Source organism: Cydia splendana, chromosome 3 (assembly GCF_910591565.1).
Source record: "Cydia splendana chromosome 3, ilCydSple1.2, whole genome shotgun sequence".
Classification (NCBI taxonomy): Eukaryota; Metazoa; Arthropoda; class Insecta; order Lepidoptera; family Tortricidae; genus Cydia; species Cydia splendana.
In genome coordinates this window covers 1,473,087-1,497,784 of record NC_085962.1, presented here as the reverse complement: position 1 = coordinate 1,497,784, position 24,698 = coordinate 1,473,087, and the positions used below count along the sequence as shown (strand labels likewise).

At 45.3% G+C, this 24,698-nt stretch overlaps 1 protein-coding gene and 1 long non-coding RNA gene across 2 annotated transcripts in view; both read left to right on the top strand.

Annotated features, from left to right (window-relative positions):
• The window catches only part of LOC134806464 (uncharacterized), a 558,863-nt gene that overhangs the window by 298,700 nt on the left and 235,465 nt on the right, over nucleotides 1-24,698 (top strand). The window lies entirely within an intron of this gene.
• Nucleotides 3,683-24,698, top strand: part of LOC134806396 (juvenile hormone esterase-like) — a 142,547-nt gene continuing 121,531 nt past the window's right edge. Inside the window, exons 1-2 of the mRNA XM_063779656.1 lie at nucleotides 3,683-3,800; nucleotides 4,541-5,796. Coding sequence (XP_063635726.1) covers nucleotides 3,750-3,800; nucleotides 4,541-5,796 — 1,307 coding nt within the window. The 5' untranslated portion in view covers nucleotides 3,683-3,749. The remainder of the gene's footprint in view (nucleotides 3,801-4,540; nucleotides 5,797-24,698) is intronic.

The window sequence follows — 24,698 nt, the reverse complement described above, 5'->3', positions numbered from 1 at the left end:
TTAAAACTACATGTTGGATTGTAATGAAACTTTGCACATACAACGCCATGAGGTAAATATATCTAGTTCCGTAATTAGTTTATTTAGATCCAGTTTATAAAACAAAAGAAATAGAGCAAGAACAAGTTTTGTATGAAAAACTTAAATTCGCTGTATTTTTTAACTATGGTATTTGAAGCTACATAGACTTATTAACAGATCAAGATATTCCTTATCAACGTATCATATTATAATTACAAAATTTAAGCGCAATCTAGCTAGTCGTTTTAAAATGAGAGCGTAACTGCGGTTGTAAAGTGTTATTCTGTGGAACTTGCTAACTATGTAAACAACGTCACTATAGACCGATCGCTTAACTCAGTCCTCGCCTGCGCGGTACGGGGGCGACGGGGCGGGACGACTAATGGTAACATTCCATTTCTAACCGCAGCTGCACTACCGGTACTGAACGCGTCGCTGTCATTGTCAATTTCATAGTAAAATTGACAGTAGTGCAGCTGTCGTTGGAAATGGAATGTTACCCTAAGGGTGGCGGGGAAGGTGCGGGCGGCAGGCGTAGGCCGTACTGCCGCCCGCACCTTCCCCCCCACCCTTAGTTAAGCCTAGTTAGGACTCAGTTAAGCGGTCGGTCTATAGTAAATTGTCATTCTTTGACAAATTCAATATGGCGGTTTGTTTACATAGTTAGCAAGTTCCATAGAATGACACTTTATGGAGAAACGAGCTTGCTGGGGACCCTTAATGTTAAAACGATAAGCCATAAAAATCGGGGAAACTGAGAGTTACAGATCGAAGATCATTGGGACCATTATGTATGAAACTAAGGACGAATACAAAGTCATCTTGTATAGGTATACCTACACAATACGCGTATAATACCTACAATAACCTAAAGTAAGAATAGTTACTTGTTTTACATGGGGGCAAAGTTGTTGTTTAACCGCTTGTGCTAATTGATACCCGGGCAAGCGAAAGATTTCAAAATTGAACCACGAGCGTAGCAAGGGGTTCGAAAAATGGAATCTTGAGCGTTGCGAGGTTTCAAAGCACGAGGGTTAAACAAAATTTGCCCCCGAGTGAAACACAAAATTTTTCACCACACCAACCCGAAGCAAATATTAAATGTAAAATATGAAACAAAATAAAAACCAAATTAAATCCAAATGATTGTTATTAAATATTTATCATCCATAATCATCACTTAAAAGTCAATTCTACTGGCTAATAGAAGAAAACAACTGAAATTTGCATTTCATTACTTTGCCTCACATGTGAATAAAATGCAACTTTGCTATCAGTTTTTGAAGTGCAAAGTAAGCCTTTCCGAGCTGGTGTGGTGAAAATATTATTAATATGCGCGTGCGATAGAGATAAGTCAGATAAGAAATCGCGGGTTCTTCGTACTTAACGTCCATACTTTTCCAGGATTAAAAAAGAGAAAATTTTTTTTTTGGGTGGGACTTGAACCCACGACCACCGGATCGCTTTTTCCGCTTTTTATTAGTTTCTATTAAGCTTAATAGCTAGTTCGCAGACGTTTTTTTATCATGCGCATGTAACACCTCTTTAGTTGCATGCGTTCATAGGCTACGATATGACTGCTTAACATCAGGCAGGCCGTATGCTTGTTTTCCACCGACGTGGTATAAACAAACTTAATAAACTAGTAGTTCGCCCCGAACTGAGAACTCGCGTTTGGCAAAAAATATATAGAGCGATTTTGTTGCACCTACTTACTCTTATAGTGCGACATAAAATAGTAGAAAAAGATTGTCGCGTGGATTTATTGCAAGGTCTGTGGAGCCCTTAACTGATAGATTTAAGTCACCATATAGATTAAAATAAACTGTATCTGTGGTAAGCCGAAATATTTCCTGTCAAATGTCAAATACCTATAAGTATTATGTTTATTTTTATCTTGTTAATTATTTCAAAATGGTAAATTTAAAAACGATATTATAAAAGTGTAAGCCGAGCACTTTTATTTGATACAAATAAAATGACCAGAATAGCAAGCCCCCTCACAAACAGTTTTTTGGCCTTCTAAGCTCTTCTAGCTCAATAACCTCTTGATCGAGCCTGCTCATAATTTAATGACTAAAATATAATGCCCTCGACTACATGTTTACCCAATTTCATTTAAATTAGAACAAATTTACTTTAGTTATTGAGTATCAAACTATCTTCTGACAGTTCAGCTTAAAAACATCGAAATGCCGGGATGTGCCGCTAGTCAGCCGCGTGTTCAAAGTTAAATGTAAGAACTTCGTTCGCTTCGCTCGCTCGTTCGATAACGTGCGTTAAAGTTATGCAAATTTTACTCAAATCACGTTTTTCGGCAAAACAGTAACAAATTCGTCTTTAAAATCCATCATTCTTTCTATACCTTGTCTAATGATAATATTGTTATATTTAGTCATGGTAAATAATTAAATGTCTATTTTGAATCCTTACCTTCTTATTCATTTTAGTGTAGTTTGAGACCTCGACAAAATAGGAATTGTATTGTCAAAATTTTATTGTAAACAATTTTATAAAATAAAAAAATATGACTAAGAATTAAGTCAAAGTGTCATATCTAACTGCCGTAATAAATTCTAATTAAAAAACAATACACTCTTTTTGTTTGGGCAGTCGTGTAATAAAAAAGAAATCTAGCACATATTATTTCACTCAATTTCGAATTAAGTTTGCTGGCATACAGTTTTGCTGTTGTATTGGTATGTGGTTCATTAATTGTTATTATTAATTCTTAGTCTTTTTTAAGCAAAATATAAACAAGCGATACTTAGGCAAGTATATTAAAGCGTTTTCTATGAATTAAAAGTTTTCTTGTTTTACCTATAATAAAATAAATAATAATAATTTTTTTTCAGACATAAGTTCGCTATCAGGGTACAGAAATACAAAGAAAATAATAAAAAAGACAGAAATAAAATTCATAATTAAATATAAAAAATACATTAAATAAAAAATATAATCTGTATTTTTAACAGAAATCTTGTGACTGACCTTGTGGTCACGATGTTCAATGGAGTGTATGCCACCAAACAGGTGCTATTCTACCTTCTATTAATAAGTGCACAGCAATTATCCCGGGCTTTTGTACCAGGTAAATTTATTGTTCTTTTCTGTATATAACAGATATTGGGAAAATCTTTGTGAAAAATAAGTCGAAAGAGGCGAGCGGCGTCAGGCCGAATGCGAAAAATGTTATGAAAGATGCCACGATAATTTTTTGACTTAAGGATGACTCCCGTTAGACCGGGCCGTGCCCGGGCCGAGGCGTCCGACATGTCATTTTCTATGACGGCTGATCGGTGGTCACATGGTGCTTTCATATAAAACGAAGCGCCGGAAGCTTCTGCTCGGTCTAGAGTGAGTGATCCTTTACCTAACATTTTGGCCCAGACCCGGATCATTCTACCGTGACTCATCCTTAATACAACGTTGTATAGAATACTTTTCCTACGACTGGTACCTACTTTTAAAGAAAGTAACAATTTTCAGTCACCACTTTGACTGCCGTAGACATCGAATTTAAAAGGAATTCCATAAAAAATACAGTCGGGTTGCAGTCCGTCTATATGGGCCCTTATGAGTGAAAGAAATCAAGAAATGGATACAAAATTGTATTGATCCTCGTGTATTTTTCAGAAACGCTATTGGGTCCTGAGTGGCCTAGACCCATAGTGCACACTCCATTAGGCAGTTTTCGAGGGCTGCGGGCCCAAGATGGGAACTATTCTATGTTCCTCGGTATCCCGTATGCGAGAGTTGACCCGGACAACGTTTTTGGTGTAAGTACTAAAAAACTAGATATTCCCTTGTCCGTGCTGTGCAGTTTTCTCTTCTCTTATTTCCTTAGTGTAAGAATAGTTTTCTATACCTGGTACGATACTATCTGTATACTCGTATTTTCCTTTACCTATTGGACGAAATTAACTTATTATTATCATAAATTATTTATTTGCGTGAATAGGGTCAGATTCTTCTTTATCGATTCTTTATTTCCCTTTTCTCTGATTTACCATTCCATAATTATTTTTTTCTGGTGGTTTGTTGGTAAAAAAGGCATATGAATATTTGAAAAAACTTTTATAATTTCACATGTAATTTACTAGTTTTCATTTTCACGTCCAATATTAAAGATAGACTCGTTACTTTGTATTAACGGTATCTACTAATTTACCATCATATTTCATTCAACCCCTTAGAGAATGAATTCCAGAATAAAGTAACAATCATTTCAATTATCTAAACCAGCGGTCGGCAACCTTTTTTTGCGTAGTTTTAGTAGCGTAGTTAACGATGACTAAGTTGACGCGGGCCGCACTTCGTTAATATTTATGACTTTATCAGACATTGTCGTTTCTCAATATTACATAGCCAGAGAGACTCGCAGGCCGCAAGTGACAGTTTCACGAGCCGCATGCGGCCCGTGGGCCGCAGGTTGCCGACTGCCGATCTAAACATACAAAATTTCACGATTATAACATTAAGTAGGTTTTATAGCAGCAAAATCGTGTCAATATTTCAGACTCCTATACCGGTTAGATTTGAAGGCATATTTCAAGCAATCGATGACACCGCAATATGTCCTCAAGAAGAAGAATTTAACAAAACAATTACTGGGAAACTTGACTGCCTTCATATCAACATTTATATACCGAACAGCGCTAGTATTGATAATCCCTTACCTGTGATGATCCAAATATTTGGAGGTAAATTCCAATTCGGATTTGCAGGCAGATACCTTTACGGACCACGCTTCTTAGTCAGACATGACGTTATTTTCATTACTTTCAACTATCGCCTTGGCCCGTATGGATTTTTTTGTCTAAACAATTCTAAAGTACCAGGGAATCAGGGTTTAAAAGATCAAATGCAAGCGCTACGCTGGATTAAAGAAAATATACGATATTTTGGCGGAGACGACTTCAAAATAACTATAATGGGAAATAGTGCAGGTTCAATGTCTGTGGATTTGCATCAGAATTTTCTAAATGAACCATTTTTTAACAGAGTGATTTTACAAAGCGGCGTTTCATTAACTAATGGAGTGATTACACGCCCTGATCCAGTTGCTCCTTTGAAATTAGCAAAGCAATTGAATTATTCAACAAATGATATCACTGACGCTTTATCGTTTTTGAACAAAGTTGAGCCACATGAACTTATTGCTGCAACAAGGGATTCTGGTGTGATTGTTGGGCCGTGTGTTGAAAAGAAATTTAAAAATGTTGATAACTACATAACGAAACATCCAGCTAATATAAACAGTGTTAGAGATGTCGATGTTTTAATTGGTTTTACTAATGACGAATGCTACGTCCGAGTCATTGTGATGGAAAAAGAGGAATTCGAAAGTAAAGACTTCGTGTCTGAGCTTTTAGAAGCTTATTATGATTTTAAAAATGAAAGTATACTTTCAGATAAAATAAAACGAATCGTCCGGCTGTTTTATTATGGACGTAATTTTCATCGTCCAGGTAATAAGAGACCGGGAGTAAATATATCTTCCGATTTTATAATGTACAATCCGATATTAAGAACTATTAGAAAATATTTGTTCAGTGGTATAGAAAACATGTATGTATATATGTTTTCGTATTCTGGTGAAAGGTCTTTTGTCAAGGATAAACACATTATATCATATACAGAAGGTGGTGCTGCCCACGCAGATGAGCTGGGATATTTATTTGACATTTCTTACATGAAAGAACGGACGCGTGATGAAGATATGCTAATTATAGACAGGATGACTGAACTTTGGACTAATTTTGCTAAACATGGGTGCGTATTTCATTAAATATAACTTGCAAAACTCATACCTGTTCAATTAGAGGACTTGTTTAGTTAATCTTGGTTATGAACCAGTTCTTTTGTACAAAACAATTAAATTGTTTAGTAGGGTTTTATGTTATTTGCAAATGTAGCAGAAAGGTAGGGTATGGGTACCTACCTATACCTATACCCATATTAAGGTATAAAACTAAAAACCTACCTTAAGCCTACTTTTGGATTGTAGTGATATTACAATACAAACACTAAAAGAGACATGTCACAAAATTTAGCCATTAAGCGTCACTTGCATCATCCCCTAACGCAGGGTTAACTGGTTAAACCTGGATTTACCATGGTTACCAGTACAATTTGACACTGGTTTAACGGTTTAACGGGTTAACCCCGGGTTAGTAGGGTAGTGCAAGTAGCGCTTAGTCTGTCAATATATACCACTTGTCGTAACACTTTCCAGTCCATTTTATGTACTTAATACACAACAGCCATGTCACCTTTTGTCATTTTCTAGTAAACTCTTGTATTTTAGTTATTACATATTTGTTAATAATGGAGTTTTTCGAATGCAATGCTGTAGCGCGTTATACTACTTTTTTTACTACATCCTTATGGCTCCTCTACACGATGGCGCAGCGCTGGACCAGCGAGATGGCCATGCGATGGTAGAGAACACGCAATATGGAATACCTATACTCGCCATCGCTGGCCCAATACCTTTGAGGTGCGGACGAAAAACCGACACCGTGGCCATTTATAAGCCATCCGACACCATTACCCTCTCTACACGCTGGACCATCTTAGTGGGCCCGGCAGGCCCATCGTGTATGTAGCCTTCGTGTAGGCCTTTAACGATATTTTTATTTTACTTTAAAAGTTTAAAAAACCAATTACACTTCTATTTTCCAGAAACCCAACACCGAAACCTTCTAAGTTGATTCCTCTTCAATGGCCACGCGTAACCCAGGACCAACTGCCATATTTGGAGATAAACACTGAACTACGCCTAGGTTCAAGACCGATGCACGAGCGGATGAGCTTTCTAGACCTTCTGTACATGCATATAGGACGTTATCATAAGGAGCATTTATGGACTGAGCAATAAGAATTTTAGAAAATAAAAATATGTCGTTATATTTCACGTGTCTTTATTTCAAAATAAACTTTTGTTTACTGCTTAGTCTTAGAAATCTTTAAGTAATTTAATTTGAATATCTGGATTTGAGGATGACACACATTAGACCGGGCCGTGTCCGGGCCGGAGCTTCCGGAGCTTACTTTTCTATGACATGACAGGCGGTCACGTGATGCTTTTCATAGAAAACGATGCGCTGGAAGCGCCGGCTCGGACACGGCCCGGTCTAACGTGAGTTATCCTTAAATCCAGATATTCAAATTAAAGTTTATTTTGAAATAAAGATACGTGAAATATAACGACATATTTTTATTGACTGAGTCGATCATCCTTTATTTAGTGCCCATATAAATAAAATATTTTATGAACTGACGAGCGTAATGCCCCCTAAAGAAAAGTCATTTTTCTAGTTTCGAGAACTGTCTGGTTAGTGAGGCCCACTTCATATAAAAGGAATAATACTCGTAGACCGGTGGTATTCAAGACCGTAACAAATTATTAAATTTGAATCAGGGTGACATTCGAATACTCTTTATATTGTTTACCACATTTTTACGGGCAATACATTTCAAGTTCATACTGATTTTTCACGATGCCTCTGTTGGAAAAATGAATAATTGTATAGAAATAATCTAAAATACTTAGGGCCACTCGCACCAGTTGCACCATTCCATTAACCCGGGGTTCACCGGTTAAACCTGGGGTTACCATGGTTACCAGTGCAATTTGACACTGGGTTGACGGTTTAATCGGTTAACCCCGAATTAGTGGAATGGTGCAAGTGGCGCTTAGTTCCGAATGTCAGTTACTATACTATACATACAACTCCTGAAGATTTCTCAGTGGACCTCGGTCAGGCACAACACCCGCCTGGAGAGAGTACTCTCTCCCCCGGAGCTCTCTCTACTTAGCGCCACTAGCACCAATTCACTAACCCGGGGTTAACCGGTTCAACCTGGAGTTACCATGGTTACCAGTGCAATTTGACACTGGGTTAACGGTTTAATCACAAAACCCCGAGTTAGTTGGATGGTGCAAGTGGTACTGTGTGTTGTAACTTGTAATATTCAATAACCTCCCTAAAGATCTGAGAATGTTGAATGGGAATATATTTAAAGTAGAATTGATTGAATGGCTACATAAACATTGTTTTTATAGTGTTAAGTATGATTTAAAATTTAAAACGTAATGTTTAAAATGACTATTGCTGATTTGTATTTGATATATGTAATTAACTTTTTGACTAAATCTATCATAATACCTACTCTTATTTTTAAATTTTAATATCATCGACATTGTTTTATTACTATATTGTTTTAATGATTGCATGACTTAATAATTAGTAAATTAGTAGGTACCTTAATGTACGATTTTGTAAATATTTTGCATGTTGATGTTGACAGAACATTTATTTACATACAATATATATACAGTGGTACTACTAAACGAAATTAATAACTAGCTTAAATCTAAAATAGGCCCTTGAGGCATTGTACCAAGGATGCTGGCGGCATTTCCTCGCTGTATCGCAATGCTGATACGTTGTGCGAGGTAGCCGCCAGCTCTTCGGTCACCAGTTACGTCAACCAGACGCTTCGCGATTTCTGCAAACAACTTATGCGCGCTGGGACCCCATGGACCTAGAGTTTCAACACCAAATGGTACAAAATGGTACTCTCTACCGAGGCTCTTATATTTGTTACGTTTTAGAATTTCGGCGCTTTCCGCCGCTCCGCCCGCTTTTACAGCAGTCCGTTGGAGGTGGGACGGTGCCAGTGTGTCTACGCAGGTAGCATCCCACACCAACATCCGTCCCAAGCTCCAAGGAACTAAGGACACCCCATCGGGCCTCTTGCCATCATCTCTGATAATGCCAGTCGGCTCAAGAAGAGCAGGCACATTGATGGTGGCAAGAGACCGACGGACTATGTCATTAAGCGACGCATGTCTCGAAAAACGGCCTGCACTTTTTTGACAAGATAATCCGTGGTGTCCCAGTCGGTCCACGTCCGTGCCACAAGAGCATATGTGTGGCGTACACACCGAAACCCCGAGTCGCAGACCAGTCGCCAGTCTAAGGGAGGCCGGATCCAAGAAAGTACCAGTATTGGGCGAAGGATGGGCATGTAGCCAGTAACCGGCTTCCCGGGCTCCGACCGCCAAAAGCCTCGCGCGGTCTGGACCTGTACAGTTGTTTAGGAGAGTATTGTAAGTTAAATCACAGTAAACATTATCCCAACTCCTTTGTGAATTTGGGTTGTCTGGAAATTGTTTGCCTGGGCAAGCAATTTTAAAAGCATTTTTGGCGTCCTCAAAGCCCGCAATCTCACAGTTTGTGGGCAAAGCCCTTAAGATATTTCCTATGAGACCAGACGTGCTATGAGTGGACGCCAAAAAGGCTGGGGAAGCCACACTGGAAATTTTGCGAATTCCTAAACCTCCAAACCGAATGGGGAGGGACGCTTGAGACCAGGAAGGCTCACTTAGCTGAATGTTTAGAATCGTCTCTAAACTAATTTTGATCAAATCATCTATGGGCGACAATAAATTTTGATGTTTCCAGAAAGGACAACAGCGGAGCACATACGTAAATTTAGGGACAAAAAGGCAGAATTTAAGAATCACAAGAGCATAATGAGGGCTAATTTCGAGTAAGCGATCCGTGTGACTTTTGAATTTAGTTATGGAGTTAGAAATATAATCGGGAAAAGATTCTTCGAATATAGGAGAACCCAGGAGGCAAAGAGAATACTTGTCTACTGATTTGATATTGGGAGTCAGATCGTCAAATTTGGGTTGTAAGTTGGTCAAAGTACAAGAAGATTTTTGAATAAAGAGTTCGCATTTACTGAAATTCAGTTCTAAACCAATATTTTCGAAACTACTCTTAATAATAGACAAATCAGAGAGTACAGTATTCACGTCACCTCCTAGGGTTCCGTCATCTAAGTACCACACATTGAATTTTGATTTAAAATTTTTGATAATTGGATTTATAGCCAAACTAAAAATTGCTGGCCCGAGAGGGTCACCCTGCTGACAGCCAACCTCGGAAGATAATTCATGTGACTTGTACATTAATTTAGATGAGTCTGAATAGCAAAAGAAAAGGTAATTGTATAGTTCCGGAATTTTGTCCTTAACTTCTGTCAGCAAGGTGTCTCTACTAACCGAATTAAAAGCATTTTTAACGTCAATTTTGACAACAATTTCGCAATCATCGAGTGAAAGGTAGGTCCTTAGGGCATGGACGGCTGCCTCGCACCCACCTTTCGTGCCGAAACCTAGCTGTATTGGTTCAAAAAGGGATTGTAATTTTGATCTAATGTGTCTAACCGCAATTTTTGAAGCCAGACGTCGTAAAGTTGACCCCACCGCAATGGGTCTCACCCCTCCGTCCTTTTTGGTTAGGGCGATCAGGTTTGCCCCGTATAGAATCGGGACGATATTAGTGTTAATTTTGCCTGAAAACATAAAATTTATTAATTTAGTAAGGGAACAGACAAGCTGCTCACCTGCGTCGCCCACGGAATGAGAAATAAGATCTTTCAAATGTTGGGGCGAGATCCCATCCAGGCCGGCCGCCGAACCGGCTTTGAAAGAAAATATGGCGTCAATAACGTCTTTGCCTTCGATTTGGAGGCAGGCCTGGTCAGCTGTAGGTGGGGCAAACGAGTGTGGTACTGAAGGAGCCGGGGGATGTTTAGATCGTAAGGCCGAGAGGGTATCGGGAGTATCTGGCGATAGCACGTCGTTTGTGAAAAGAAGACGAGCGGCACCTTTAAGATCGCCGTCGCTAATTTTGCTTTCAATTAATTTAGTTGATGTTTAGTTGACTGAATACTGTAAGTCCAACTATTTTATTATTAAGATCTGATTGTTACGTATTCAAGCAAATACATATTTTTTATTTTATTCTATTCTATTCTTACCACAGGCCTGTACGAGTATCATTTAGCCATCGTTTGTTTCGTACTGAACGCGAAACCCTGTCCTGGGTGATTTTGGGGTCCTGATTCCAATATCAAAATGGTATTAAGATGGTCATACTGAACAAGGTTTTCAATGGAACCTAAATGAATATCTTGAAAAAATATAGTACCCAGGGACGTTTCTTCTACTTCGGACCTTCAAGGTATCGATACATAACTATCCATTGAATTAGTTTTTCGCGATTTTGTGGTTAATCTCATGATTGGGGAAAGTTTAGTTCGCCGTAACACATTTTTAGCGTTCCGTACCTCAAAAGGGAAAAAATTGAACCCTTATAGGACCACTCGTGCGTCTGTCTGTCTGTCCGTCTGTCACAGCCTATTTTCTCGAAGACTACTGGACCAATTAAGTTAAAATTTGGTACACACATGTAAATTAGTGCCCCAACGACGGACATGTAATGTAAACAAATGAATTTTAAACATGGGAGCCACTTATGGGGGGGGGGGGGGGGGTAAATGGGAATGTTAAAATATAAAGTTTTTCAAACTATATCGTGTTATATATCAAATGAAAGAGCTCATTTTGTGAATTTTATATGTATTTGTTTTTTATTTTTAAATAAATACGTTAGAAGTTATTTAAGAAAATAGCCAAATAATGACCGTTCCATCACTTTTATCTCTATCTAAAATTTTGAGTCTAAAATTTTGAAAAAAAAAAAACACTAAGTAAATAGTTCTTTGCCTATAGATGACAGGAAAATCTATTAGAAATGTGCAGTCAAGCGTGAGTCGGGCTTAATGTATAATGAACCATTGAAACGCGAGTCCGACTCGCACCTGGCCGGTTTTTTGACATTCAGACGGCGCCAAAATAACTCAGTGTATGTACTTACCTATTGTTCTTACACACCCCCTCCCTCTTTCCCCTTCACACCCCCCAGACGTCAACCTAATTGCTTTGTTAACGTCTTCATGAATTTAAATGAATTCAGAACATTACTCTGCATATTTACCTTGTCTCGTCTTCAAGGTGACGACAGAGTTCATGTTTACAAAGATTAAACTAGAAAGAGTCTGTTTGGAATTTCTAGATATAATTATCGAAGTCTAAGAAAAAAACGTGCCGCTTAGTTTGACGTCCAAAACAGATGGCGCTTTACTGTGCTATATGTTTTGCGGTCACTGAGTTGTCAAACGTCAACTTTTGACAATCAGAGTTACCGCAAAGTGTATGAAGCTGTACAGCGCCATCTCGTTTACCTGTCAAATTCGAAAAGTTCTAAAAAAATATGGTTGTCTGTAAAGTCGGTTTACGGACGATAATTTTGCGTGATAACGTCATAACTAAGAAAACATTGATGAAAAATTGCATACTTAGCAACGTTACCATGGAGATCTGTCCACAACGTTACCACGGAGATCAGTCCACAACGTGACACTTTTTCGTGTATGCTACAGGTGTTCATCGATTTATAAGACGTTATCACGTCAAAAACTATTTTTGAAAGAATACAGAGAGCCTTTATGAAATGTAGTTAAAAAGTATTTGTAATTGTTGCTATATTTGAATTTCATAAGGATAATCCTAGTTGTTTTGTTTGCAATCACTTGGTTTTGTCAGCGCCGTGGGCGAAGAAATTAGTAAACATTTAATGTTTTACAATACAACGCTTCAGGGAGAACAATGTGAACTCAAAATGTTTTCCAGTTTCCCATTTATATAAGGTGCTACTTTATTAGTTGCAGATATTTATACAGCTGATAGTACTCGGTTCCTGGAGCATATTTAAATATGAAACATTATAGATTTTAAGAAGTTTTTTTTTGGAGAAAACTGAAAAACTAATTTACTACGTAAAAACACCCTGTTAATGTGAGTATTAAGGGCATTTTCATTTAACTTGTACTTTAAAGCGCGACTTAAGACGAAACAGGAGCTGAGTTTTAAATATTTTAGGTAAATATACCCGTCTTGCTAACGGAAGCGGCACCTAAAAGTAGTGCGATAAGGACAAGGCGAAAAATCCTGCGTAAAAATCTCAAAAATCGAGGTTTCGTACTCCTCTGTTTCCTCCTCCAAAACTTAATCAATCGTAACCAAATTTGGAAATCTAAATGATTATGAAATTATCTGTGTCGGACCGTTTTGCTTTTTTGGCTAATTGATATCAGTTTTGAATGCCACGCCTCTCATTGCGGCATAGTCAATTAGGCCATTTTGGCCATTTTTGAAGGGCTCTAGCGCCTTAAAAAACAAAAAAATCAAAAAAAGCAAAACGGTCCGACACAGATATTGACAATATTAGTCTGTGTTGAAAAAATCATTGCTCTAGCTTCAAAAACCACGGAGGAAAACGAGGAGTACGTTTGTATGGAGAAATGACCACTCCCGTTGGCTCTTAAGTCGTGTTTCAATAACGTCTAACCGTTAACATTCCTGGCAAAATGTATGGTATTTGACATTGACCGTCAGTTTTGTAACGATTGCTAACCTGCCGTTAAAGGTGTTCATTAAGTGAAAATGCCCTTAAATATGATCTCATTGAGCAGATTCTACTACCTATTTTACCTAACACCTAACTGTCTGGCCACTTTATCCTAATAACCTTTTGCAGTTTTCCTTACTTATATTTTTTTTCTGTAAATTAAAACAAAAAAAAAATCATTAAATATTCTTAATTTCTATTTAAAGTTAATTGTTTTAAAGTAAAGTATCATCTGTTAAAATATCTGCAACCAATAAAGTAGCACCTTATATATTAAAAAGGTATTATTGTTTAGAGTTGTGACTTTAGTTTTAGTTTAGGTTTTTGTTTCTTTAATTTTGTTACAGAATGATCTAATAACTTCATGAAAAAAGTTACCGCGTACCAGTCACACAACATTTATTCAACACAAATCCGTCCCAGGTAAACCCATGGCCGAATGTTAAAACTGCGAATACTACCAACTAACCAGCAATACTGTCCGGAAATCCGGATTAAACCGGAATAAACCGGAGCACGGTTTTCGAGCTTGTTTTTTGGCGTCAATTTCACGGTCGGTGGCGCTACAGAACGAAGGCGGAGTATATGGCGCTAAGCGTATTTGAAAATTCATTCGAATCTGTGACTTACAATATTGAGAATAAAGTTTGAAATTGAGTGTGTTTATGAATGGATTTAAGGATATGTCAAGTATGTCAGTATTTAGCAGCCATTTTGGGTATAATGAGTTTAATGTGGCTTAGGAAGGAAATAAGGAGAAATTGTTTCTACTATTAACGTGTAGGTACCTACATAGGAAATTAGAATAATTGTGTTGAGACATTTTATAGGTACTTCCTTGTAGCATTAGAAAAACGGATGCCGATTTATATTGGATAATTTATACGATATAGGTACTTAATCATAAAATATAATCTCGAGAACTTTTCTGCGTTGAAGATTGAAAGGGCTCTGAGGAGAAATAACATTAAAAAAAGAAAAAAAACGTAAGAAGTAAGCCTGTAAATAAAATCGCCTAGATACCTACTTCTTAAATATAATTTTGCCTTTACATCAAGCTTCATTGGTCGGCTACCTAAACAGAATAATTATTAACTACAAACAAAATATAAGCAATTTCTAGACCCAGACACTTGAAAAGGCTTTATAGCAAGCTATGGCTATTGGTGTATCAGAAGGTTTGTAGTAGTAGAAGTGAAACACTTGTTGGTATGTACAAGAATGATAATTTATTTACAAAACTCACGGTATTTATACACAATTTGAGAAAAGCAAGAAAGAGACGTATTTACAATAGAGTGAGATGGAGATATACGGTGCGCGGGCGCGTGCCAGAGCGAGAGCGCGCGCGTGCCACTGCGCAGGCGCGGCGCGTGCCGCGCTGGAATAAAACTAAGTTGATCGCCGGCGACAGTCCTTTCGGAGAGCCCCTGGTACCTCACTCGGACGCACCTCCAAAGCCAGCACCAGCTCATCCTGCAAGGACTTCGAAGAAATCTTCGCCGGATCGCACCCGGCCTCGCCGGAGGGGAACGCCAGCTGCCCACTGCACCCGCTACTGGTCGCCCTAGACAGTGGAAACTACTCCAGGCGCCGCTAAAACGGCCTAACCTGGAAAAGGGACCCCTGTCTGGGACTACGGCCGGCAGTAATGCGTCGCGCAGGCACCGCCCACTAAGACCGACTGAGCCCGAGCGTCATGGACGAGAAGCCGAAGCACCCCCCCAACCCTCCGGGGCGGGTGGGTAGTCGTCAACACGGTTTTCTAAAACCACCCGCAGCCCCACCGCTGAAACTCACGGCCCCCCCCGACCCCTCGGTTAGGGTGGGTAGTTCCAAACGTGAGTTTCACGAAGTACCCACACGAAACCCGCCGTCAGACACCAACCCCCCCGCCACCGCGGGGCATGTGGGTAGTCAGGAAAGCGGGTTTCCACAACTACCCGCACCAACACCACCGATGCCAGAGCCCACACCAGCCGCCGAAACCGACGAAGAACTCGCCGAATTCACGGATGCCCTCACAACGGACCGTGACGGCTCACCACAGCCGTGGCAGTCAGAAGATGCAGCCCCTGGACGCACCTTCTCACCGATCCCGCAGGAAGAGATAGACCGACTTTCTCCTCGCGAGCTACTGGATCATGACCGTATCCTGGTAGCCCGCCTGGGGCAAGTCGGTTACATGTCTCCCGCGATGGAGACATGGACCGCGGCCTGCATCAGGCTGCGGGAGCACGCCCTGGGAGAGGAGGTAGAGCTGTCCCCAGATGACGTCGCCCTCCTGCGCTTCCTCGGGGAGCACCCGGCTTTACTCCAACTATCGGCGGTCAAGAGGAAGCCGGAGTGCAGCCCCCCCACCAGGCAGGACACGAAGAGGATCTGCCATAATATCTCGCCGCCCACGGACCCGAGACTTCGGCCCAGACCCGTAGCCCCACCGCAACCTGAGCGACCCCCAACCGAGGCCCCAGCCACCAGCGACTCAGCCCCCTTCATGGCCCCCACACCGGGACCCTCAACAGCAGCCCCCCGAGCCCCCGCGCAACGACCCGCGGCCCCCGGTACCAGCTACGCAACCGCCACCGCCCTCCCCTCGGGCGCAGCAACAGCGAGCTCCAAAACCAACGGCAGCAAGGCTGCAAAAAAAAATGAGACTCTCAAAAAAAACAGCAACCAAAAAAATAATAACAACACTACTAAAAAGAGCGATAGTAGTACGCAGCCTTGCAGCGACGATGACGTCGATGACGAGGGTAGAAAAAAAAATAAAAAACCCAAATACCCCGCCATCGTCGCAGACATTCTACCAAATTGGCCGAAGGTTTTGGAGGATATCGCCGAGGAGCTCGGAGAGTCGCCTTTCACCACGCCGAAGGGAGAGGGCGTGCTCTTTGAGCCCCGTACCGAGGAGGAATACCGCCTCGTGATACGTCACCTGACCAAGCTGGAGGACACGGCAGCAGCAGCCATTGAAGAAGCCAAGAAAAAAGGGGAGGCCACAGACGTCATCAAGCCACTTTTCAACATTTACGGGCTGGATGACGAGAAGCGGATGAAAGTGGCCGTCAGGGGCCTCCCCGAGAAGACTCCAATTCTGGATTTAATGAACGCCCTGGAGAAGCAAGGACACCCCGTAGAATATGCGAAGCAAATCAACGCGAGAGCGGGACGCCCGGGCTGCATATACTTCGTGCAGCTCGCGGGGCCTGCTCGGGACCACGCGGGCATCTATGGGGTGTCGGAGCTTCTCCACATGAAGAAAATAAGAGTGGAGGCGTGGCGAGGGAAGAAGGGGCCCCCGCAATGCCACCGTTGCCAGGGCTTCGGCCACTCTTCACACGGCTGTCATCGGGAGCTTGCCTGCGTACGCTGCGCTGAACCGCACTGGGCCAGCCAGTGTACGAGACCCCGCGACCAGCAGGCCACCTGTAAAAACTGCAGGGGGCCCCATCCAGGCAATCACAGGAACTGCCCCTCCTACAAAATAGCCTACCGCCTGTGGAAGGCCGGGAGATCTGCCCTCTCGGCTCCGGCACGCCCGGGCCCCACAACCAACGCTACGGTCCCCAAGCCCACGGTGGAAGAGTCGGCGCCAGCTACACTGATGGCGTCGGCGAACCCCCCCACCCAAAGGGGGATGAACAGACCGCAGCAGGCGAAGGAGCCCGGACCCCAGAAGAAGAAGCCAAAAAAGAAGAAGAAGAAGGCTGCCCCCACGCCAGCAGTGCCAGCCCAATCCTCCACCTCCACTGCCCCACCACCGCAAAGAGATCCAGCACCAGACACCGACATCACGCCCACCGCCACTCACGACCTCGCCGCCCTCGTGGCGCAGCTCGCGACAGTGGCCCAGGCGCTCACAGCTGCCCTCAACACGCGGACTAAAATTCAATAGTCTGCGTGTTGTATACTGGAACGCGCAGGGGCTACGGTCGAAGATCGGACTCCTGCGCAACTTCGTCGCAGTGCAGAACGTGGACGTGATGCTGGTGTCCGAAACGTTCCTGCGCGCCGAAACCGCACTAAAGATCCCCGGCTACGTCATATATAGGAAGGAGGAGCTTCGGCAGGATGGCTCAGCTTACCGGGGCCTCGCAGTCCTAGTCCGGAGGTCCATCGTCCACCAGCCGGTGGAATACCAGCCCCTCGACTCCCTCTATGCTCTGGGAGTCGACATCAGAGTCTCGGGCCACGACCTCCGGCTCTACGCAATCTACAGGCCGGGAGGAGCACCCGGCACACTGCAGAGAGACCTGCTGAAGCTTCTCAGTCCCCCCTTGCCGATCATCATGGCCGGGGACTGGAACGCGAAGCACCAAGCGTGGCACGCGTCGAGGCAGAGCGCAGCGGGCCGCGTGATATATCAAGCCGCCGTGGACCACGACTTCGGGGTGTCCGGACCCGAAGAGCCGACGCACTACGACGTCGTGCACGGGCCAGACACGATCGACTTCGCGGTACATAAAAACATCAACGCAGCCATCGGCCAGGAGACCCTACCCGACTTACCATCGGATCACCGCCCAGTACTCCTGACCTTAGACGACCTACCCGTGAGAGCCATCACAACCAGACCCAGACGCCGTATCTGCTGGGAGACTTACGTCGAAGCCATGGAGGGGAAACCCCAGACCCTGGCGGTCTCTTCAGCAGAGGAAGTGGAGAGTGCAGCCGCCGCCATCACCTCCGACATCCAGGACGCGCTGAACACAGCAGCGCACACCATCCGGAGTGACGGGAGACGCCCTCTCCTGCCACAAAGGATCCTGGATCTCATTAAGCGCAAGCACGTCCTGAGGAGAAGATGGCAAACAACAAGATGCCCTACCCTTCGAGCGGAGCTCAACGCGCTCGTGAAGAAGGTGCAAAAGGAGCTCAGCAACCACGCAGCCATGAGTTGGGAGAGTCACATCGCGTCCATAGACGGTGATGTTCCCTCCATCCACCGTCTATGCCGTCAACTCGGCACGACGCGAGACTCGATTCGCCCACTCAAGGACGCCAACGGACTGCCCAGATACAAGGCGGAGGACAGGGCGGAGATCTTCGCCGAGTGTCTGAGCAGACAGTTCCAGCCCAACCCAGTCCAGGACCACGCACACCACCGCGAAGTCTCTGAACACTTGGAGAGGTTCTACGAGCAGCCACTGGGACAAGAAGACGACCCGGTCTTCTTCACGCCCGGCCAAGTGCAGCGAACTCTCCGTCGCTGCAAACACAAGAAAGCCCCGGGCCCCGACCAGATCCCGAACGCGGCACTAAGTCACCTGCCACTGCGTTCCGTCGTGGCGGTGACGCGCCTGTTCAATGGGATCATGCGCTCGGGGCACTACCCGACCCCGTGGAAACTTGGTCGGGTGATAATGCTGCCGAAACCCGGAAAGGACAGAGGAAGACCGGAGAGCTACCGACCAATAACCCTGCTCAGCACCCTCTCCAAGGTGTTCGAGCGGCTCCTGCTGGGCAAGCTCCAGCCCTTCATCGAGCCAAGGCCAGAGCAGTTCGGCTTTCGAGATGGCCACTCAACGACCCTGCAGCTCACAAGAGTACTTCACTTCATGACGGCGGCCATGAACAGGAAGGAGTACACAGCAACCGTCTGCCTCGACATGGAGAAGGCCTTCGACAGAGTGTGGCACGAGGGACTCATCTACAAACTGTCGAAGACCGAAGCACCCAGGCGGATAGTCAAGGTGGTGGCCTCCTTCTTGACTGACCGCCGCTTCAGAGTAGCAGTAGAGAACGCCGTCTCGGAAGAACACCCGATCCACGCGGGCGTCCCCCAGGGCAGCGTCCTCTCGCCGGCCTGTTACGCCCTCTACACTGACGACCTCCCGGTCGTTGGAGACGTCAAGCTGGGCCTCTATGCGGACGACGCGGCACTCTTCGCCGCGTCCATCAATCTCAAGCACGCTGCCAAGAAACTCCAGAGGTCCCTTGACGCACTCCCCGACTGGCTCTCCAGGTGGAGGTTGTCAGTGAACGTTGGCAAAACGCAGGCGCTGATCTCCAGCCACACCAAACAGCTGCCACCGCCGCTTCGCCTGCACGGCGAACAAATCGAATGGTTACCGCAGGTCAAGTACCTGGGCGTAACACTCGACCGGCGGCTAACCATGAAGCCCCACGTGGACGACGTGATCCGGCGCGTGAAATGCGCTCGAGTCCAGCTCCGTCCAGTGCTCTGCAGCAGCCTCCCCCGTCGCACGAAGCTGGGGGTATACAAGACCTATATACGGTCCCGCCTGACGTACGCAGCTCCCGCATGGTACGCCCTGGTGGCTGAAACACACAAGAAAAGACTGCGTGCGCAGGAGAATGCGGCGCTGCGCACCATAGTCAATGCCCCCCGCTACGTGCGAAACGTAGATATTCAGCGAGGCCTGAAATGGCAGAGCCTGGACGCCTTCGTGAGCCACCTATCGTCGAGAATGTTCGAGCGCGCCGACCACTCCAGACACCAACACCTACAGGGCATCGCGCCGCTGCACACACGCCCGCCGGATAACCGCCGCCGATCACGCCAGCTCCCTAGAGCACTGGCGAGAGAAGTAGACACGCCAGACAGTGGCTAAGGATCCCGCAGTCCAAGTAGCCACAGACAGACAGAGAAAATGAAAAAAAAAAAAAAAAAAAAAAAGCCATGACAGGCCAAATGGCTAGTTACGGCCACGAAGCCCCCGCCCTTAGAAAAAGGGCACAAAATAGACCCACCCGTAGTTACGGGTGGCGATTAGAGACCGCCAAAAATCCCCAAAAGGGATGGAAAGGCATCTCATGCCTCCCGAAGGAGCAAACGAGACAGTCCTTTCGCTCGCCGGCTGCCGTGGAGTAAACATCGCGTCGTCGGATCGCCGTGCCTCGCTTCGCTGCTACGCGCTCGCTGATTAGAAGACACGACGAGATCGACGAGGATGCTGCAGGCTCCGGATATTAAACTGTCCTTCTCAGGACAATATAAAACTGCTCTTCTCAGAGCACGCAAACTGCCCTTATCAGGGCGACGTAAAATGTTCTTCTCAGAGCAACATAAAACTGCCCTTGTCAGGGCACGTCCTGTTTCTCTGTTTAATCGCAGAGTGTCAGTCGATCGCAACTGTTCTTATCAGAACAATTCTGTGTTTCTGTTAAAACACATGATGTCAATCGAGTGTTCCCACAGGGTTCCCCCTCAAGCGAAGCGTACCGGCAGGCGAATAGTGCGGCCTCGGCGTGTTGTGCTCGTGCTTGTAGGTACTTGCGTGGTCGTGGTTGTGTCTGGTTCATCTCTTCGTTTCAGGATGCCTTTTTTCTGTTGTTGGTTGTTGTTGTTTTGTTGTGATATCGGTAAACTCGGTGGTACAGTCGGTTGCGAAGTTTTGTTCGATGTTGTAGCTGTAGGCATTTTCGTTGCGATCGTTGTACTCGTCGTTGTAGGTATGTTAGGCGTTTTCGTTGAACTCGTAGCTGTAGGTATATTTGTTGCGGTCGTTAAGGTTGTAGGTATGTCCGTTGTACTCGTAGGTGTTTCTTGCTCGGTGTCTGCGATGATGAATGCGGGTTTTAAGCGGTCGATCGAAATATTCATCTGGCGATTAGGTAGCTGCAGAGTGAATATTTTGTCGTTGCGTTTTAGTACTCGGTAGGGTCCGTCGTAAGGTGCTTGTAGCGGCTTCTTTACGGCGTCAACTCGTACGAATACTTGTTCGCAGGTTTGAAGGTCACGATGCACGAAGATAGGTTTCTTGTTGCCATGCGGGATCATTGCTGTCGGTGTTAGGCTGTGTATGGTCGCTCGTAGTTTTTCCACGAAGTCGGAGTCCATGGTGACGTCATCGCGCGTAGGTAGTAACAGTTCGCCGGGTAGTCGTACACTGCAGCCGTAAGTGAGTAGGGCTGGGCTTACACCGGTGTCTGTGCGTAGTGCGGCTCGTAGTCCAAGTAGAACGCTAGGTATTGTGTCGATCCATGACTTGTCGTTCTGTAGCCTGGCCTTGAGTGCGGCCTTGAGACTTCTGTGGAACCTTTCAATCATACCGTTCGCTTGGGCATGGTACGGCGTAGTTCGGGTTCTTTCGATGCCGAGTAAGCGGGTGAGTGACGCAAATACTCGACTCTCGAATTGCCGTCCTTGGTCGGTCGTGATGGTAGCGGGGCAGCCGAAGCGGGAGATCCAGCCTTCGTATAGAGCTTTAGCGACGTCTTCGGCGGTGATCTCGCATAAAGGTATCGCTTCGGGCCATCTGGTTGCGCGGTCAATCATAGTGAGTAGGTATCTGTGTCCGCTGGCGGCAGTAGGTAGCGGTCCTACAAGGTCGACGTGTATATGCTCGAACCTTGTAGTTGGCGGGAAACTTGAAATAGGGCTTGCAGTGTGTCGCTGGATTTTCGCACGTTGGCAGTGAACGCAGACTTTTGCCCATTTGCCTACATCGGCATTTAATCCGGGCCAAAAGTAGCGTTGAGCGACGAGTTTGCGTGACGTTCTAATTCCAGGATGACTTATGTTGTGTACTGCGTTGAAAGCGGCACGGCGATGCTCTTCGGGTACGTAAGGTCGTAAGTGCGGCGTCGATGTTTCGCAGTAGAGTTTGACTGTAGTTCCGGGAATTGTGACTTGTTTCATCGATAGGTTGTCTTGCTGTGCGAGTGATCGGATGGTGTCGCTATCTCGCTCTTGCGCTCTTGCTAGTTGTTCGTAGTCGATAGGAGATGGACATGCGATGGCTTCGATGCGAGATAGGGCGTCTGCAGCGGCGTTTTGCGTTCCGGGTATGTGTCGTATATCAGTAGTGAATTCACTGATATACAACAGCTGACGGGTGCGGCGCGGTGATTCGTTGTTATTGCTTGTTTTGGTGAATGCGTAGGTGAGCGGCTTGTGGTCGGTGAAAATTATAAGTTCACGTCCTTCGAACATCTTCGGGAAGTGCTTCGTACTGAGGTATATTGCTAGTAGTTCACGGTCGAATGTGCTGTAGCGGGTCTGGGCATCGGAGAACTTTTTAGAAAAGTAGCCAAGTGGTTGCCAAGCTTCGTTCACGAATTGGTTTAGCGATGCTCCCGCGGCTCTGTCGCTCGCATCGCTAAATATTGCTAGCGGGGCGTGGTGGGAGGGGTGCGCGAGCAAAGCGGCGTTTTGGATGCTCGCTTTGCACGCGTCGAAAGCTTCGTCAGCTTCGCCGTCCCAGCTGATTTCGGTCTTGTCGCGCTTCTTCGCATTGTGTAGGTATTTGCAGAGTGATGCTTGAATTTGCGCGGCGTTTTTTATATTTTCGCGGTAAAAATTCAGCATGCCGAGGAATCTTCGCAGCTCATCGATGTTTTTCGGCTTAGGGTAGTCGATGATTGCTTGCACTTTCTCGGTAGGTGGTCGTATGCCGTCTTTGCTGACTTCGTAGCCCAGGAACTTGACCGATGGCTGTCCGAATACGCATTTCGACGGGTTGATAGTTATACCGTAGTCTTCGAGTCTGCTTAGTACGGCGCGTAGGTGCTTCTCGTGCGTAGCTTTGTCGGCTGACGCGATAAGTAGGTCGTCAACGAACGGGAACACGAAGTCGAGGTCGCGCAGTACTTCATGTATGAAGCGTTGGAATGTCTGTCCGCAGTTTTTTAGGCCGGGGCACATTCTTGGAAACTCGAATAAGCCGAATGGAGTTATGATGGCGCTCTTCTCGACGTCTTGCTCTGCTATTGGTAGTTGTTGGTAGGCGCGGTTGAGGTCCAAGGTGGAGAATATTTGCTTGCCGGCGAGTTGGTAGGTAAAATCACGTATGCGTGGGATTGGGTAGCGGTCGGGCTTAGTAATTGCGTTAAGCCGTCGGTAACCGCCACACACACGTAATTCGCCATTTTTCTTCGGTACGACGTGAAGAGGTGATGCCCAAGGGCTTTTGCTTGGTCTGCATAGGCCCTGTTCCATCATGTTGGCAAATTCTTTCTTCACGAGTTCGTAGCGGTGCGGTGCAATCGGACGTGGTCTGCAGTGAAGTGGTGGTCCGGTTGTTTCGATGAAATGCTCGACGTTGTGTTTCGGGCTGAGCTTCATGGAGGTGAGACGAGTTGTACCAGGGTAGTCGGCAAGTATGTTGTGGTACGACTGTTGCACGTCTATACTGCGCACGGTAGGTACGTTTGCGGTACAGAGTTGTGCGTTCGTATATAGTAGGGTTTTGCCGTCGATCAGTCGTCTCCTGGTGATGTCGACTATGATGTGGTGGTAGTCCAGGAAGTCTGCACCGATGATTGGCTTCGATACTGCAGCGATGATGAACTTCCACCGGAATGGTCTGCGTAGGTTGAGATCGAGCTCCAGCGTCTTCTCGCCGTAGGTGGGAATAACTGTATTATTGGCGGCGTACAGTTGAAAGGGTAGGGGTTGCGCCTTCGTGCCGGGTGTTCTTGGCAGGACGGAGATGTTGGCTCCCGTGTCAACCAAGAAAACGAGCTTGCTGGTTCGGTCACGTACGAAGAGGCGGTGAGATCTTGTTGTAACGCTGGTTTCCGCCGCATCCAGCGTTACGTCTAGTTTTCCGCTGTTGATGGTGTTGCCGGTATCGGTTTGAAGCTGCACGGCTGTGCGCATTTCTGAGCGTCCATCCCGAAACGGCGGTGGTAATGGCAATACGGCATCGGCGAGCTTCTGCGGCTGCGTGGGCTTCGGTCTTGCGATTGGTTTCGTGGGCGCGATGGGAAACGGCGGTGCGAGCGGCTGTAGCGTTGATTATAGTTTTCGCGCGGTCTCGAACGTAGCTCGGCGACTTCGAGCGATAGCCTTCTAATCTTGCCGATGAGGTACTGTGCGTCGAGAGCTGACGTAGACGGTGGAGGTGTTGGTAGCGAAGGTGGTAAGACTGCGGGAGTAGAAACTGCGGCGATTTGGTGCGACGCTGATGTTGGCGTGTGCTCCAACATTTTGTCGGCGAGCAGCGCGAGGTCCTCTAACGTCGTTTTAATTTTGAATGCTTCGCTGACGGTGACTTCTTCCGGGGCATCGCTTTTTTTTTTCATCGTCGGGATGCATCTTCTTGATTGTGATCCTTCTTGTCCAGTGTCGGTGGTCACCACTATAGCAAGCTATGGCTATTGGTGTATCAGAAGGTTTGTAGTAGTAGAAGTGAAACACTTGTTGGTATGTACAAGAATGATAATTTATTTACAAAACTCACGGTATTTATACACAATTTGAGAAAAGCAAGAAAGAGACGTATTTACAATAGAGTGAGATGGAGATATACGGTGCGCGGGCGCGTGCCAGAGCGAGAGCGCGCGCGTGCCACTGCGCAGGCGCGGCGCGTGCCGCGCTGGAATAAAAAAACTAAGTTGATCGCCGGCGACAGTCCTTTCGCTCGCCGG